At 36.0% G+C, this 18,693-nt stretch overlaps 1 protein-coding gene across 1 annotated transcript; it reads left to right on the forward strand.

Annotated features, from left to right (window-relative positions):
• Positions 1–499: 499 nt before the first annotated feature.
• On the forward strand, positions 500–15,289 carry LOC310737494 (uncharacterized protein). The gene is made up of 5 exons (XM_083561835.1): positions 500–4,360; positions 10,112–10,166; positions 11,211–11,262; positions 12,676–12,786; positions 13,215–15,289. The coding sequence occupies exons 1-5, from the start codon at positions 4,242–4,244 to the stop codon at positions 13,871–13,873; spliced, it is 996 nt and encodes a 331-aa protein (XP_083417961.1). The 5' UTR covers positions 500–4,241; the 3' UTR covers positions 13,874–15,289.
• Positions 15,290–18,693: the final 3,404 nt, after the last annotated feature.

Raw genomic sequence — 18,693 nt, forward strand, 5'->3', positions numbered from 1 at the left:
GAGGATCACTCATCATAGGAAGCTGCTCGGTTGTTACTAACAAAATACGAACATTAAGTCATCTATGTTTTTTTCCCCCCATATTGAAGCTAAAAATATATAAAAAGGTGGTGTATAACCACATGGCATACCTGTTTAATGTCCTAGAGGGTGTCCATTTCAAATATTATGTCATGATAACTGGTATAATGATATCCAGGAAGAAACTGAATATGAATTATTATTTTGTATGAATAATTTCCACGATTAACAGCCATGGTGTAGAAATATTTCCCCGCTGTGTAACTTTTACATCTAAACTCATAAACAAATGAATAGGACGAGTTTATGAGTTGAGGCAGGTATGCCAGGAGCATGAAAAACATGCTATGATGCGTTTCTCATGAATAACACTTGAATTGTTGTGAAACACTGTCTGAAGAAAAGGAAGCTCCAAGAAGTTTTGAAACAATTATCATGATCATTGAATGCAGTGATAGTGAATCTGAACCATTACACAACAAACAGGTAGGAGTGGCAAGGTATGACTGACAGTCTGGTAAGAGTGAGAATGCAGCCAAAACACTGACAGACAAGTCACACAAGGTGGTGGAAGTGACAGTGACAATGGCTACTGGTAAGATAATTTTCTAACTGAAATTCTCCTATATTATTAAAAACGGCAAAATTGTATATCATGTTCAGTTCTGTATGTTGTTCTGTACGTAAGTAGTATGTACACCAAACTGGACAGAATATATGTGTAAAATATGCTCTGGAAGGTGTCTTTCGATATATTGAAATCGATTAGCTTAATCTAAATTAAGATAAATGGCATTTTTAGCTAACACATCCAAATACACAACCATCACTGTGGCTTGACAAACTGCAGCAGTTTCACATTGAATTGTTTTTGGTTCTTTTCTTTCTTATTGCATTTGTTTTTTATTTCTTTTCTCGTGCACTGACGGTTTCTATGAACACACCTGGCGTGCGTCTTTCTCTTTGTGTTCACATAAATCAGAGGTGTGACTTGGAATGTGAGCAGGCCGATTTCCTGCTGCAATAAATATAGCAAAATCCCTTTTGTTGAATTACCAACTACAGTATTTATTTACTGCATATGTTCAATTGGGCTCAGGCAACACCCAAACACTATTTGTTTTCCATTAAAACAGGTACATTTTAGGTTCCACATAACTATGAATAATACAAAATAAAATGTATGTTAAAAATTATAAATAAAATAATAAATGAGTAAAAAATGCTTTATTCATTACTATAAACAAACCTGTACTTCAGCATTAACCAGAAATACACTAACTAAAACTTGTATAAAGTTTGATTGGATTACATTCATCTTTGTCAGTGTACAGAGTACAAGTACTGGACCAATAATCTCCAAAACTGCAGCTCTTGTGGGATGTTCCCAGTCTGCAGTGGTCAGTATCTATCAAAAGTGGTCCAAGGAAGGAACACTGGTGAACCGGCGACAGGGTTGTGGGCGGCCAATGCTCATTGATGCACATAGGAAAAGAAGGCTGGACTGTGTGGTCCGATCCAACAGACAAGCTCCTGTAGCTCAAACTGCTGAAGAAATTCATGATTTTAATGCTCGATGAGTCACGACTGAACAATACAATATTAGGCAGGTGGTGATAATGGTATGCCTAATCAGTGTATATAACAAATAATACTGTATAAGGTGCAAATGTGAATATAAACACATTCCTTTTTATCATTCCTCACATTACATACAGATGCAAAAATATTTATAAAAATATATTGGAATTTTGATCGAAAGGTTACAAGTTAAAATCCCAGCACAACCAATTCGCCACTGCTGGGCCCTTGAGAAAGGACCTGGACCCTTACCTGCTCAGTTTTAAGTCACTCTGGATAAGGTTTCCAAATGGTGTAAATGTAAATATAAATTCTTTAACAATAAATAGCAAAAATCTATGAAACTATACAATAGACAAAGTACACAGTAAGCTTTAACCCCAACAGAAAGTAAAACCTTAGACCAGTCAGTAGTTCTATATTCATAATGACCAGTATGTATGTATTTAGTATTTTCAAATAATAAATGTTAAAATGTAGAACAGGGACTGACGCTGAATATGACTGGAGACAAGATGACAATTAGGTCCATGTTGTTATTGGCTGACAGTGAATTCTGGAAGTATTCAAAACCCTTTATTGTTTGCATATTGTTGAATGGCAATATAGGGGCCTAATAGGGACCTACAATACACACTTTTGTTCTGGACAAAAACCAAACCATGAAGACAAAGACACTGTCTTTGGATCTCTGATTTTAAAGTGTGGTAAGGCACAGATCTTTGCAAGGTTACTCTAGAAGCTTGAAAGAACTGCATACATCAGGCCTTCATTGGCAAGGTGGAAAGCCAATAAAGAATAAAAGTCATATGACAGCATAAAAGACATGTGGGAAAAGATTTGCTGCTTTGTGAAAATGTTCACTGTTTAAAGCCATATTAATATGTCATACACTATATCAAAACAGGCACTGCACATCACCTTGCTAATACTTTTAATATGGTAGCAGTGTCATGCGATGGGGTTCTCCTGCGAGGCAGGATTAAGCAGACTGTTAACAAATGAGGCACACAAATACAGGAACATCCTTGAGGTACACCTGCCCCAGATTGCGTGCACTTAGATAACTTAGATAGAGGTGACATTTGACCTTTCGACACAACAATGACTCTTACAGACAAAACAACATTAGAGTGTCTCCAGGGTAAGTCGCTGAAAGTCCATGAATGGCCCAGCCAAAGACCAAACTTGTAAGTATATGAACATTTGTGGAGAGATTTGAAGATTCTCAGACACTCGCCATCCAGGGCGATGGAGCTTGAGAGGATTAACCAAGAGAAATTAGATAAACTGCCCAAATCCAGGTGTGGAAAAATACTTGTAGAGACTGGTGTAATCGTTGTCAAAGGGGCTTCAAAAATATATAAAGGTTCTGAATTCTGAAAAGTCAGTTTTAACATATAACATTTTAATATTTTCATATTTTCACTTTATCAAGTAATTAAGTGTAGACTGAGAGGTGAAAATGTCAATTCAAAATCTAATTCACACAAAAGTTTGCAACAAATAAAACACTATAAATTGTGCAACAAGTATAGGGCATGTTCATGTTTTTTTCTGTAAAAATTATTTGTGGGTCAGTAAGTATACATTGAACTCGTTTAAGTTAAAGTGATTTTAAATGTAAGCTTACCAAGGTCTTAAAAGTTCTAAATTCTTTCAGTGGTCCCGGCTCATGGGTCCTTACTCTGGAGGTAAGTGGAAGCTCAGTGGTTAAAACTTTGGATGTCGGATTGGAAGGCTGTGAGTTTAAATTCCAGTGGCAACAACAGCAGCCTGCTGGGTCCTAGAGCAAGGCCCTTAACCCTCAGCTGCATAAATATGATACTTAATACTTATTACATGTACATTACAGTGCAGTGAGTTCTTTTTTCGCATATCCCAGTGATGTTAGGAAGCTGGGGGTAAGCTGGGTAAGCCATGATACACTGCCCCTGGAGCACAGAGGGTGCTCAAGGGCCCAAGTGTGTCAGCTTGGTGATTCTGTAGCTTCAACCCCCAAACTTCCAGTCTGTAACCCAGAGCCTTAACCACTGAGCTAACACCTCTAAATGTCCCTCAGATGTCCTAAGTGTGAAAAGTTTGATTTACTCTTTAATGCATACCTGAATATCCTGATTCAGGATTTAGTTAGTAAGTAATTATGGAGTAATATAGGCACATTTTCAACAGAACTAGCATTACTCAATTGCATTGCATGTTGTAAGCCATATGTTACAACAGTTTTGTGAAATATATACAAGAACACATTTTCATATAAACACGTTATGGATGCAACTTCTTTTCTATAGAGCTATAATTTAAGTATGAATATATTTAATTTCCCATAAAACCTCCTGTATCCTAATAATAACACTTTTTTACTGGATCGTCCTACTCAAGTTGAGGTCATATATCTGCATATGCCTTGCTTTCCTTAATGGAAAAAAAAAAAACATTCTGGGAATCCCAGAATCAGAATCAAAATCTAGTTTTTTTGGCCAAGTGTGTTGACACATACAAGGAATTTGGTTGCAGCTGTTGGTGACTCTCCAAGGTACAGACATAAATTACACTTTTGTTATGATAAACATGTGCAGTTATATCCCTAATATTAATTCTGTTTATCTGTAGTAATTTGAGGGGCCGTATGGAGTGCTATGGCTGCAGACTTGGGTTGGATGTCTGGCGACACGTCCTCCTTAGACATCACCATTATCTCTGTTCTCTTCCTCGTTGTCTACATCACACTCTACACACTCTGCACCACCTGCTTCCGGTAATGCTTCCTCACTTATTTATTTAGCAGACTATCCTTCTAAACAATTTGTGTTACAGTTCGAGGCACTACAATAAAAGTGTTAATTTAAGTTTTTGCTAATAAATTCTTTATGGCCAAAATGTTTTCACAGCCACAATGATGTAGATATTTTAAAATAGAAAAATACACTGTACAGACAAACATTTATGAAACGCATTCCGCATCCCATTCCACATTTAGACTCCATTTGCAGTTCTAAAAACCTCCACTCTCTTAGGAGTGTGCTTGTTGAGATTTGTGCTCGTTCAAGTACAAGGGTGTTAGTCAAGTCAGGTATTGATGTGAGGAGGTCTGGGGTAAAGTTAGAATTCACATTTATCAGCATTCACATTCAGTAAGTTTTATAACAATATAGCAGGTGATCTTCCAAGGATTCAAAGCAAAGCCATTTCCATGTGTGCAAAATGTTTGCAAGGCATTTGAAAGCAAAACCAATTGAAAGGTTTGAGGTGAGTTTGCAAAGTTTCAAGCAGCAATGACAGCTGAAAAGTTCAGATGTTTGCAACAAGTTATAGTTGTCAATTATCACCCCTCCACCACCATGCTTGACAATTGGTATGATGCGTTTGTGCTAATATGCTGTGTTTGTTTTTTGGCACTGTGCATTATGGCAGGAAAGAAAAACCACAGCAAGAGAAGGTGTTTCCAAATTTTTGACTGGTACTATGTATGTATGTATGTATGTATGTATGTATGTATGTATGTATGTATGTATGTATGTATCTACTGTATATCTTCTGTAGATATCTACTGTATATAAATACAGGTTGTCCCCGATGTATGATAGAGATGCATTGTGATGACCCCCCATCATAATTTAATTTCATGGCCTAGCCTCCCCAGAAGTCTTAAAGAATGTTGATCAGTATGGGGTAGTAATAATATATATATAGAGTTTGAGGTGTTGTCTTGGCCTACAAATTCCCCATATCTCAATCCAAGTATCTGTGGAATGTGTTGGACAAGCTAGTCTGATCCATAGAGAGGGTCAGAAGGAGTTGCATTGTGTGTTTGTGGATTTAGAGAAAGCGTATGACAGAGTGCCGAGAGAGGAGTTGCGGTATTGTATGAGGAAGTCAGGTGTGTCAGAGAAGTATGTGAGGGTGGTGCAGGACATGTATGAGGACAGTGTGACAGCAGTGAAGTGTGCAGTAAGAAACGACAGACTGGTTCAAGGTGGAGGTTGGACTGCATCAAGGATCGGCTCTGAGTCCTTTCCTGTTTGCAGTGGTGATGGACTGGTTGACAGACGAGGTCAGACAGGAGTCTCCATGGACTATGATGTTTGCGGATGATATTGTTATTTGTGGTGAGAGTAGGAAGCAGGTTGAGAAGAGCCTGGAGAGGTGGAGGTACGCGCTGGAGAGAAGGGGAATGAAAGTCAGTAGGAGTAGGACAGAGTACATGTTTGTGAATGAGAGGGAGGGCAGTGGATCTATTAAAAGAATGATATTAATGAGTCAAACACTTATTAATATCTAATTAAATTATTATAAGCCCAAAACCTTATTTTCAACTACTTAAAAAAAAAATCACGCAAATACGTGTTGTGGCGAGTTCGAGTCAGGAGATTCTTCCATCATTTATTCCTCTCAAAATATTCTGTTCGCTGTTGAACTGATGCTGAACTGTATGTTGGTGAAAAGATGATTCCATCAAGTGCCAATCAAAAAACCTTAAAAAAAAAAAAAAAAAAAAAAAAATATATATATATATATATATATATATATATATATATATATATATATATATATATAAATTACTAATAATAATTAAAATAAATAAATAAATAAATTTGAATATCATTAAACAGTTGATTTACTTTGGTAATTCAATACAAAAAGTGAAACTCGTATATTATATAGATTCATTACACACATATTTCAAGTGTTTATTTCTTTTTTTTCTTATTTCTTATTTTGATGATTTTGGCTTACAGCTTATGAAAGCCCAAAATTCAGTATCTCAGAAAATTTTAATATTGTGAAAAAGTTCAATATTTTGGAGACTCGTGTTTTCACACTTGCATATATAGCTCTTGCATCTTAACTTTTTTAACACTGTATGTTGTGTAACATGTTTGCCAGTGGGCCACATATGATTAATTCTAAGCAAGAAGCCGTAGGCCAGTTAATCTCTGTCCATGAGTCATGCTTGGCCCTGGGGACAAAAAATCTCTTTGTAAAATTTACAGTTTTCCTTTTATAGTACAACCTAAATTGAGTTGGGATATTTTATTAAATATATGATAAAAACAGAATGCATTATTCATAGGGAAGAAGCCATAATTGGTTCCCTGGTGGTCTAGTGGTCAGGGAACCAGCCCCAGCCATTAGGGTTGCACAAGCCAGTGCACTCTTAGTGCCGGTCCCAAGCCCGGATAAATAGGGAGGGTTGCGTTAGGAAGGGCATTCAGCGTAAAAACGGATGATCTGCTGTGGTGATCATTCAAAATAGACTGAGGCAACATAGGAAACTGTTCTGTGGTCAGACAAATTAAAATTTTAATACAAATTAATTAATTTAACTAAAAAAAAAAAAAATGTGGGAAACCATAGATACCATATCCTCTGGACGTAACAGGAGTTCAGATCAAAATCCTGTACCTCTGATGGTATGGAGGTGCATGAGTGTCTATAGAATGGGCAGCTTTCATATCTGGAAAGGCATCATGATTGCTCCATAACTGGTTTAAGTGTCATATGAAATGAATGGAAAGTGTTATAGATCTTACATTAGATCTGCTGATGTTGCATTAGATTGGATCATTCCTGTATAAACAATTACACAATTTTGCTGAGAATGCAGTGTCCAATCAAAGCATTTTGAGTAGTTTGATGCGTGTGCTCAGTCACTGTCTGCATTTGCGATTTCTCTCATTACATAAATAACATTATAACAGGAGATATGTTTATAACTCCTGCTAATTTGTAAAGGTGTTCCTTTATGTACATCCTCTTGCCCTTTTTGAACTACACAAGAATCCCCCACCCCCGCTGTTAAAAAAAGAACTATTATAAATAAATAAATATTAAATGAGCTCCTTTTTGCTTATACTTGAGTTGATCTTTACTTTACTTGTACTTAAGTAAAATTTAATTAAAGTAACAGTACTTTTACTTGAGTAGAATGTTTGATTACTCTTCCCTTTGCATAATAATGCCAAAAAATATGACAAAGAAGTCCCAGGACTGTAAAACAGTTAGATTTCTGAACAATATTCTTCTCCAGAAACTCCCAGCCACTGGTCTCTTCAGTTTCCAGATGTTTTTGGTAAAAGAAGAGGAGATGCTACACAGTGGTAAATATGGCAATTAGTGAATTAGTAAATACATTAGTGTAAAATATTTACAGTAAAATACTGCAGCATATTTACTGGTAATTACTGTACATTTTACAGTATATAAGTATATTTTTATCATAATAAACATCTAATAAACTGACAAGTAAAATAAAAACAAACAACCAAGAAATATAATATATATTTGGTCATTTGACAGAAGTTTTATCCAGAACTCCTAGACAGGGTTTTTGCATAAAGAGATGCAAAATCATCTGTACACTGTAAAAGTTTTTAGAGTGTTTCTAAAATTACAATACAACTCTTACGATACAATTTACTGACAGCAGGGTTGCCAGGTATGATGTCTTTTAATGCAAGTTATTATGTAAGTGGTAAGACATTGAATTAGCATAAACATAAAGTTGATCTAGTTGTCTTAGTGGTTAAGGTTTTGAGTTACAGATCAGAAGACTGTGTGTGTACACAATCCCAGCACTGCAAAGCTGCCAATGGTTGGCTCCTTGAGCACATGTAAAACTACCAACGATAATACTGCACATTGCTATACATTTTACATTACTTATTATTTTTTACAATTGAACTTAGATTTACAGTATATTCACAACAAATATATAATCCTATAAAGTGTTCTATATTTTGTCAGTATCTTGTTAGTGTATATACAGTGTGAGTCATTTACTTGATATTTTATATTGAAATTTGCACTATATATATACATATAGTACATACAAAGTATTGGGACACCTGACATTTCCAGACAGAAGGTTTTTTTCTCCAAACTGCTCTCACAAAGTTGGAGGCATACAATTGTATAGGATGAAGTATACATTTTTGCCTTTTGCTTGAAATTGGAGATCAAAACCTGTTCCAGCAAATGTACAAAGTTAGCTCCATAAAGATATATTTTGCATGGGCAGAAGTGGAAGATCTTGAGTAGCCTGCTATAGTGCTCTGACCTTAACTCGTTATGAGAAATTGGAATGCTGACTGCATTCCAGTCAGACCCCAGGCCTCCTCACCTCACCTATATCAGTCCCTGACTTTATTAACACCCTTTACACAAAATTCCCACAATCCAAAATTTAGTGGAACATCTTCCCAGAAGAGTGGAGTTTATTCTAACAGTAAACTGGGACTAAATGTGGAATGGGATGTTAATTCCATTTGAATTCCATAATTGTTTATTTGTTGTTTGCATTTTTCTTTTCTCTTAAGCTGTTTTTGAATTTCCAGAGAAATTACCTCAACCTACCATTAGAGACTTGTTAAGCTGGTTAATTCCTAACACCCCTCTCAATTTTTAACATGACAGCATACTAAAGTTATTAAATGCACATCCCATTTAAATTGTGCACAATGACAGACGGACGGACGGACGGACGGACGGACGGACGGACGGACGGACGGACAGACAGACAGACAGACAGACAGACAGACAGACAGACAGCCAGACAGACAGACAGACAGACAGACAGACAGACAGACAGACAGACAGACAGACAGACAGACAGATAGATAGATAGATAGATAGATAGATAGATAGATAGATAGATAGATAGATAGATAGATAGATAGATAGATGTTCAATTTGACCACATTCTCCTGCAGTAATTGTCTTGGTTGCACTGCAGATATTCGGCTATCACTATCTTAGTCTTGTTTTTCTGAAAAAAGTTATAAGGGTAATAACTCGTAATATAAAAATGCTCTGCTTACATTATTTCTTTGAAATAGAATCTATGAGGTGGTATCAAACAGTTTCGAGACTCGATCTGTTTACAAAAAGTACTTTATTTATCTACGTGTGCACACTATCACCTTCAAAATAGTCCCCTTGCACAGCAATACAGTTCCTGCCTCTTCAGGAATTGTGTCAAGCACCTTCTGTGATTCGCAACGGTGTCAAAACAGCGACCCTTCAGCCGGCTCTTTATCAAGCACTTGAAGTCCGCAGGGGCCACATCTGGCAAGTAGGGTGGGTGCGGAAATTAGATTGTTTTCTGATGATCTTCATGCATAAGTTGCCGAATGGTTTAGACTTTTTTGGGTGTTGAGCTCATTGAAAGTCTTTCTGATCTCTCGTCGTTTTTTGGTGATGTTCTTCTGCTCTAAAAGTGCACGTGCCACTCAAAACACCTCGAATGTCACGCTGCAGCGTCGCCGTATTTCAAATGTACGTCAGATCAAACGTTTTTGTGACAGATTTACCCAGTTTCAACCAGCATTTCACGTTTGTTCTTTGCTCTTACTTGCTGTCCGTGATGAAATCGCATACGTGGTAATGAACGAGGTGAGAATAGCACCTCATGGTTCAGGTTCAGGTCACAAAACATGCTTGTAATATGGCATTGAAGTTTATAATAAAAACTTAAACTGATGCTGTCTGTATTATACATCATCTCTAGTGAGACTCCAGAATGTCCAGAGGAGAAAGAAAGACCCTCATCTCTCACACTGAGTGTAAGTGAAATACTGTGACTCATGTGCTTATTTAATTAATATTAAACATATTTTCTGATAAATATAATAATGCTTATATTAAACTGCTAATCACAAACTGTTGCCATTAACATTTGGAACTATAACGAATAGATATTCGGTGCCACCCAGATAAGTAAAAGGTTCCCTTTTGAGTCTGGTTCCTATAAGGTTTCTTCCTCATACCATCTCAGGGAGTTTTTCCTTGTGACAATCGCCACAGGCTCATTAGAGGTTTAAACATATACATTTAACTTCATAACCTCTGTATCACTGTAAAGCTGCTTTGAGACAATCTCCACTGTTAAAAGCGCTCTTTAAATAAAAAGTTGAAAGCAGACAGTTGTTTAGAGTGTCTATGTATGCTGTAGCATTACAATCTCCCTTCATTTAAACTAAGAAACCCAAACCTGTTCCTGCATGGCAATGCTGCTGTACACAACATGAGCTCTATGAATGTATGGTGTGGTAAATTTGAAGTGAAAGAACTTTAATGTCCCTGACAGAGCCCTGATCTCAACCCAAATGAACATTGACTGAACTCTAGGCCTCCTCACCTACATCAAGTACCTGATCCCACTAAAGCTTGTGTTGCTAAACGATCACAAATCATAAACCCACACTTTAAAATCTGGTGGAAATCCTTCCTAGAAGAGTGGAGCTTATTATAATTATTGGAAACCTTTCCACTTTGGGACGAGTAAAGGTTTATCATATCTCGTCTTATTTTATCTTATCTTATCTTATCTTATAATAGCATAGATTCCAAAATTAAACTGGAATGGGATGTAAAATAAGCACATATAGGTGCCTATATAGGGGACATTTATAAAATGCAACAAAAAAACAATGAAAAATGATTAGCTTTATTCTCCACAGCTTCATTAATTTTGACTTAAGCAATTCGAGACATATTGCAAAATTCATTAGAACAAGTCCGACATGTACTCAAATGCTTTCGAAATTAAGCTATATAAGGCCAAAGTTATAAATATATCTTTTTTTTTTTTTTTTTTTTTTTTACAGGTGAATACAGAAGATCCCTCAAACACACAAAGAACAATGAACAATGATGATGGTTTGTTTTTCTGCTTTTTATTTTTTTATTGTATAAATACATTTACAGGTTGGGACACAATGTGTAAAATGTTAATAAAAACAGAATGCAAATCCCAGGAATCCATATTGTATTCATAATAGAGCACAAAAAACATATAAAATGTTTAAACACATACAATTTTAAGGAATAAATAAGCTAATTTTTAATTGTCGCAAAAAAGTTAGGATGAGGCAATACATTTTTTTAAAAAGTAACTCATTAAAATTGGTAAAAAACAGTTGGAGAAACATTTTGCGTAATGAAGTTCATAATAAAGTTAATTGATAGCAGATCAGTATGATGTTTGTGTATAAATAATGTATCTTAGAGAGCCAAAGTCTCTCACAAGTAAAGGTGGGCAGAGCTTCACCAATCTGTGAAAGAAATTGTGGTACAATTTCCGAATAATGTTCCTTAATATTTTATTTACAAAACGGTTGAATATCTCATAATTGACAGTACATAATATCATCAAAAGTTTCAAAGAATCTGGAGAAATTTACTGTGCAAAAGGGACAATTGTAAAAATCAATATTGGATACCCGTGATCTTCAAGCCCTTAAAAGGCACTGCATTTAAAACAGTTATGATTCTGTAATGGAAATTACTGCATGGATGAACATGATCCAGAAATGCCACCATTCACTTTTTCATACATTCCACTTTGCCTCAGTACCAGTATCCAGTTTGGTTGACATGCTGCTCTCTATTATTCTCGCAAATGCAATCCACTTCTGGGAGATGTATAATGTCTAATGATGTATAATGTACTCCTTCACTCATCTTTAGGACGAGGAAATCAATTTTTACACCCCAAAATTCTGCTCAATAAACTGATTCTGTCGGATTCTGAGATCAGTCTGTCCATAAGTCAAATTTGTAAAGCAATCAGATAACCAACCTAATTTGAAAGGAAGGATTTATGAATTGAAACAGCAGTGGGGTTATGTGATTGGAGTGTCAAGTTTCCTAGAAAATTACATACAAAACAATGTTAACAAATAATACATGACTGTCACACCCATGGATACATGACCCATGTTACACCCTGGAACTATAATGAATGGATATTCGGTGTTACCCAGGTGAGGATGGGTTTCTTTTTGAGTCTCTATCCTTTTAAGGTTTCTTCCTTGTTCCATTTCAGGAAGTTTGTCCTTGCCACAGTCACCACTGGCTCGCTCATTAGTGATAAACTTATAAGAAACAAACTTTTAGGCACTAAAATTTTACAATCTTTTATACAACTTTATAACCACTGTAAAGCTGCTTTGAGACAATGTCTATTGTAAAAAGTAAAAAAAAAAATGATCAAACTGAATAAATCCCGTAATGATCTATTAGAGGATATTGTGACGTTCTTACCAATGAGGTTTTTCTTGTGTGTTGTAGTTTTAAGCTCTATAGTACACAGCAATATGCTGCAGGTTCCTGCTGGGCCTCAGCATGAGAACCACAGCATTGTGAACTGCCAACAAACCAATATTTATTCACATATCAGAGGTAAGGAGAGCATTTCTTCTTCTTAATACTAGCTTTCAGAAGCTGGTGCAACTGTTTAAAAAATATTGACACATTATGTTGATCAGAATATTTTATAAAACTATGACCTTTCGAGTGAGGCAAAGTTAATTCCTTGTGATATAGCCATGTAATTGCATAAGAAGTCATTGTGATACATACAGTTCATTAAGGCACAGGGGAACAGTGGGAATTTGCACATATTTATCAAATGAACCAGTTAGTTTGGAGTTCAGGTGCAGAGCACAGGGCTAGTTAATCTACCATTGTCCACTGCATACTTAATGCTGTAAAGACAAAACACTTCGTATTTACAGTATGTTGTATTTGTAACAGTTTATTTGAAGCAAATTGGTCAACGTTAATAACAAAATTTCTTTCCTTTTTTCCTTCCTTTCCTTCCTATACAGCTAAATCGGACAGTTATTTTAGCCTGCAAATGAGGCCCAGAATTCGGGACACCCCTCCATTCTCTGTCAGATCAACAGGTTCAGCATCTCCACAGCTTCCTGCTCTTCCACCAGTTCCACCATCTTTCTATTTGACCACAGTCCAGGCACAAATGCCAGTAGAATCGTCTTCAGAACAGCAAGATAAAGAGGTGAAAACTTCACTGGAGTGTGTCAAACCTCCACCAGAAGCTCCTCCACATATTACCAGTGGATTTACTGAGACAGTCGGTGAGGAACATCTTTATGCCTGTATATACAATCTGAGAGAGAGTGAACCTTCATCACCCGCCCCCTGTGATGGAGCCAATGAGGATCAGTGTGAGGTCGAGAGTCCCTACCTCACAGTGACGTATGATGAATGGACAGATTCTACTGCTTGTGGCTTAACCATGCTTGAGACAGACAGTGAAAAGGAGGAGGAGTTCAAATTTATTTTTCCTCTTCCGGCAGTGCATGATGACCTGCCGTCAGTTAACCCGGACACGTCTCCCATCTATGCTGTGGTGAACAGGAAAATCAAAAGTCCAAAGCTCCTGCAAGAAGCTCCTATTGTACAAAACTCAACAGTGTTGGATGAAGACGAGGCACCGCCTGTTCCAGAAAAGATATTTGACTAAAGAATAGAAGGTCTACACATATAACACAAAAAGTCAACATTAAATACACACAATACAGATTTATACAGTGGTCCCCTGGAACTCACGGGGGTTACGCACTAAGACCCCCCACAAGTTCCGAAAATACCCAGTTTTGGACGCACCCCTGCAGCTCCTATGGTACTTTAGTGAATTCATCTAGACGTTACGCCAGTAAGTTGGTTCCTTTTGGATGCATACTCAACAGAAAATGTGACGTAATGGATATAAATGCTTTATTTATCACTTAAAATTAATAATACAATAATGTTTCAAAATTTAAATGAAATTTGTTTGTGAAAACAGTTTAAAATGTTATTCCTAACGTTCCTGAACATTAGCTGTGGATTCCCACCAATTTTAAGATGTTCTGCAAATTGCTGTTAGTTAGGTTCGAAATGAGAACCCGCTAATTTTTCAAACCACAAATGATCAGTGGTTGACTGTGTGTATATATATTAGATCATATATAATATTATTTAAAATGCTATCCTTGTTTTACGTGCGGAACCTTGCACTTTAAGCACAGTATCACTACTCGATCTGTACTAGAAACATGATGTACATGTACAAAGGACAATTTCTCTTAAAAGGAGAAATTCCCAACAAATCCACATATTGAGAGAGAATGAATGAATGAAGGATAGATAAAATGAATTTATTTATTAGTGAATAAATTAAATAAATATCTTGTGTTTCTTAAAGTAATTTGTTAAATGCTGAAATAAGTATAAGTGAGTCGAAAATATCGCTAGAAAATTTTATATTAAATGTAAACTTATGTAAATGAAAATGTAAAAGCACACACTTATATACACGTCTGTATTACATCCAACAAATGTAAATTTATTTAAGATTTTTTCATTTGTTTCATTTTATTTGGTCAATTTATTTTGTGCCTATTTAATCAGTATAATAATACTCACTTTAATCAATATAATAAAGCAAGTGCATCGCATGAATTTGATTAATTCTATTTTATTTGTATATATATACATTTTTATTTAAACCAAACAGGCATTTTATTTAAAATTGTTTTAAAAAATGTAAACAGTTGATGTTCACAAATGTTAATAGTAATAAATGATGTTAATAATAAACTACAAGCAATTTTATGTTTTGAATTTCTGTCCTCTAAATGTCCAAAAATGTAACCGAACCGTGACTTAAAAACTGAGTTAAGTACCAAACCAGGAATTTTGTGTATCATTACACTCCTAATATATAATCAATAAAGAAATACACATGAATGTTCCTGTATAGGCTGTAAACAGACAACATTGTTTTAAATGTACACTGTATGGACAAAAGTATCGGGACCGCGATACCGATAGCGATAATAAACTGTTATGTATCTACTGCTCAAAAGCAACAATGGCAAATAAAAGGTACAAGCGATTTCTCGTGTGGTTCATGCACTACTAGAGCACACCGAGGCACAATGTCTGAAGTGCAAAACAAAGGAGAATCACTGAGTGCTACAGATATGACTTCATTATTAAAGAAAGGAACAAACAACACCGGCCTGTTTTTTTATATCGTTTCAGTTCAGGTTCTGAAAAGGTTCTTGTTCATGTCCATGTTCCTCATTTATGCAAAAAGTTAAATAAAATGAAACGTTTGTTAATTTTCTGAAGAATCTTTCATATTCAAAAGGGAAGGCGAGTGAAACTGAAAAAGCAGAGTAGCAGGAAGTAGCAGATTGACCTGCCCAGTCACGGCACCTAAATCCTGGGATGACCTGGATCACTGGGTCCACCTTACCTTTGGCAAGTACTTTAGCTGAAAGTTTTAGCCACGTTTGGAGAAACAACCTGCCAAGTTATTCATGCTAAGGAAGGATTTTCCGAAGAATGAAATTATCCATAGTGTAACATCTGCATATTTATATATTTGTTTGGTCAAAGTAAATCTTCATACCGTTAAATTACCTACTTTGTTGTATAGAAATTGTACTGTACTTATGTACAGTAACAAAGTACAAATAATTCATGACTCTCCAACAGGTCACAGAATTTGGACATTTTAGCTGACTTTGGAGCTCTCGTTTGTCATTAAATGCTGCAACAATGTTCATTATATTTTAATCAGTAATTTTTCCCAAGGTCAAAGATTCAATACAATTTTTGGGATTTTATTCAATTTAGTTATTGTTAATTTATTTTTACAACATTAAACCTAACATAAATCTTTGTTCAGAAATAATTAAGTTTTTTTTATATTGTATGTGTCAGGATTTGAGGCTGTCAGGATGCTTTACTTCCGTCGTCCACGAGATGTCCCTATTGTTCCTTCATGTTGTTTACCCCTGTTTAATAGGTTAACTGAAGCCACCTGTGTCCTATTGTTAGTGTGCATTTGCCTCTAGCTTTGACTCAAGGTACACCTGAGAAGACCATTACAGTATTTTTCTCCTCTATTACGCACATTAACACCACACGCTGCATCCGCAAAGCCAACAGCATTGTGGACGACTACACACACCCCTCACACACACTCTTTACTGTCCTACCTTCAGGAAAGAGGTACTGAAGCATTCGGGCCTCACATCCAGACTGTTTAACAGTTTCTTCACTTCAAGCCATAAGGCTCCTCAATACAACACAGAATTAAACTGCACCAAACTCACACACACTCACTCAACTGTGTGATACAAACCTGAACTCAAACACACACTCAATACTCGTTTCAATTCATACACATATGCTATGTCTACAGCACCCTCGATTTTATATTATAATTGTATTATAACTTTTTACATGCTAGTGTTGCTGTTTTGCACAACATTTTGTGTTTATGTTTACAACTACACTCGTTTATAGCTCTATTTTTTGCACATTGAACTGTATAACATATACACTGGGTTTACTGGTCAGCACTACTTTGTGTTTTTGTGTATCTGTCATGCTCCGTATTGTGTGTTTGCAGTGTCTTTAGTCTTGCACTCGGTTGCACACAATAAAGTTTATGTGGAGAGGACACTTTATTTAGTACTTAGCTCTGTGTTCTGTTGTGTAGCGATATGTTGTGTGCTGTAGCACCAGGGTTCGGGAGAAAACTTTGTCTCATTTCACTGTGTACTAAATCACCTGTATACTGTTGGAATAACAATAAAGGCTTCTTGACTCGACTTGACCTGTGTGTGTTTTTGCCCTTTACTTCGTTTTGTTGTTTTCAATTGTAATTTTTTTTGTACTGTAGATCTTGACTTTTTTGATATGGACATTGGACTGTTTCTCCACCCCTTTGTGGGTTTTTTTGCATTTTTTAACCCAACCCTATTTATAGTATGCTCATCTAGGCCTTAGGCCACCATGTAATAAATCCTATCTACATTTACGTTTGCGGCATTTAGCGGACGCCTTTATGGAATAAATCAACACTGGTTTGCTAGATTTCAAATGTAAGATACCAGATAACTACATTTTAAAACTATGTGCAAATATATACGAGTGTTGTTGATCACATACGTTTTTATATCAGTGGTTATTAATGTGTTATAATGAACACAAATGACAAATGTATCTGCTTTTGAAGAACTGCAGAAAAGAAATGCAGTGAACTTCAACCGAAACAAACTGACTGAGCTCATTGACTTTACTTTGCCCTTTCCACAAGAAGTAAAACAAACACACTAATAAACATAAAAAAAACTTTTGTGTAGGTAAAATGACAAGGAGAAAAATAATATGGTGTATAAAGCTTGATTGTGGAAGGGTGATTGTGGAAGCCAGGTCATCTGATGCAGCACTCCATCATGCTCCTTCTTGAACAAATAGCTTTTACATAAACAAAGATTTGGGATCATGTCATTTTCTTGTGTTTCTGGTCCCAAGTCTTACTACACTTGTTGTTCTTCTAAATGAATGCTTCTTTACTGCAGTATAACTCATGGCTGCAGGAAGTGGGGGTGCTGGGGGTGCTGCAGCACCCCTTATTGGCGAGAGAAAGATTTTTTTTTTTTAATGTAGGCCTATTAAAAATATTTTGCACAATTTATAAATTCCTTATGAATATTTTAGGAAATGATAAAAATATTCCATTAGTTTTTCTATATAGAAAGCTTGAATTGTCTACTTTTAAACGAAACAATTCAAAATGAAAATAAACCGACTAGCATATGCTTATTATGTATTCCGTATTAAGTGTGCATTTCTCTCTATAGGCGCGTTCACTGCAAAGATGACAAGTGAGCATCGTCAACTTCATCTTTGCAGCCCGACACTGACAAAAAAACCCCACTTTATTCATTCATTCATTCATTCATTTTCTCCCGCTTATCCGTAATTCGGGTCGCGGGGGCAGCAGTCTAAGCAGGCCCCCGCCTTCGACTGCTGCCCAATCCTCACAGCACCGTCCCTTACGGTCCCTCCTGCAGGTGGTGAGCCACACGGGAAGCACTTTATTAATAAACAATTCAAATGTCTCCTTGCTATATTTGACAGATTCATAATCATTACTTTTGCCGGTTCTTTGTGACAGCTGTTATGTGTGTTACTGGCAGCGTCACCCTCTGGTTACAGCACCAGAACATGGAAATTTTATTTTAGAGAATGATCGCACAACAGACATTAGAACATTAGATATTCTATAATTAAATCAACTAATCGAATATTCAAAAATAGTGTCTCATCCCTGCATGGAATCTCTTTTTTCTTTATTAACTTTATTATATTATGTAAGTTACCAGTATTTACTGATATTTATTTTAATGCTTTACAGGCTTTAGTGTGTTGTTTCTTTGTCTTTTATTTATTTATTTTCAAAACAACCCCCCAACCACCGCAACACCGCCGGTATTT

This window comes from Silurus aristotelis, assembly GCF_946808225.1.
Source record: "Silurus aristotelis genome assembly, chromosome: 15".
NCBI classification, from domain to species: domain Eukaryota; kingdom Metazoa; phylum Chordata; class Actinopteri; order Siluriformes; family Siluridae; genus Silurus; species Silurus aristotelis.

What these genes read in the sequence shown, in the direction of transcription:
- LOC310737494 (XM_083561835.1), top strand. Translation starts at nt 4,242, where the DNA reads ATGGCTGCAGACTTGGGTTGGATGTCTGGCGACACGTCCTCCTTAGAC. An exon ending in CCTCATCTCTCACACTGAGT is followed by an intron (nt 10,167 to 11,210) that starts GTAAGTGAAATA and finishes TTTTTTTTACAG; the next exon opens with GTGAATACAGAAGATCCCTC. An exon ending in AACAATGAACAATGATGATG is followed by an intron (nt 11,263 to 12,675) that starts GTTTGTTTTTCT and finishes TGTGTGTTGTAG; the next exon opens with TTTTAAGCTCTATAGTACAC.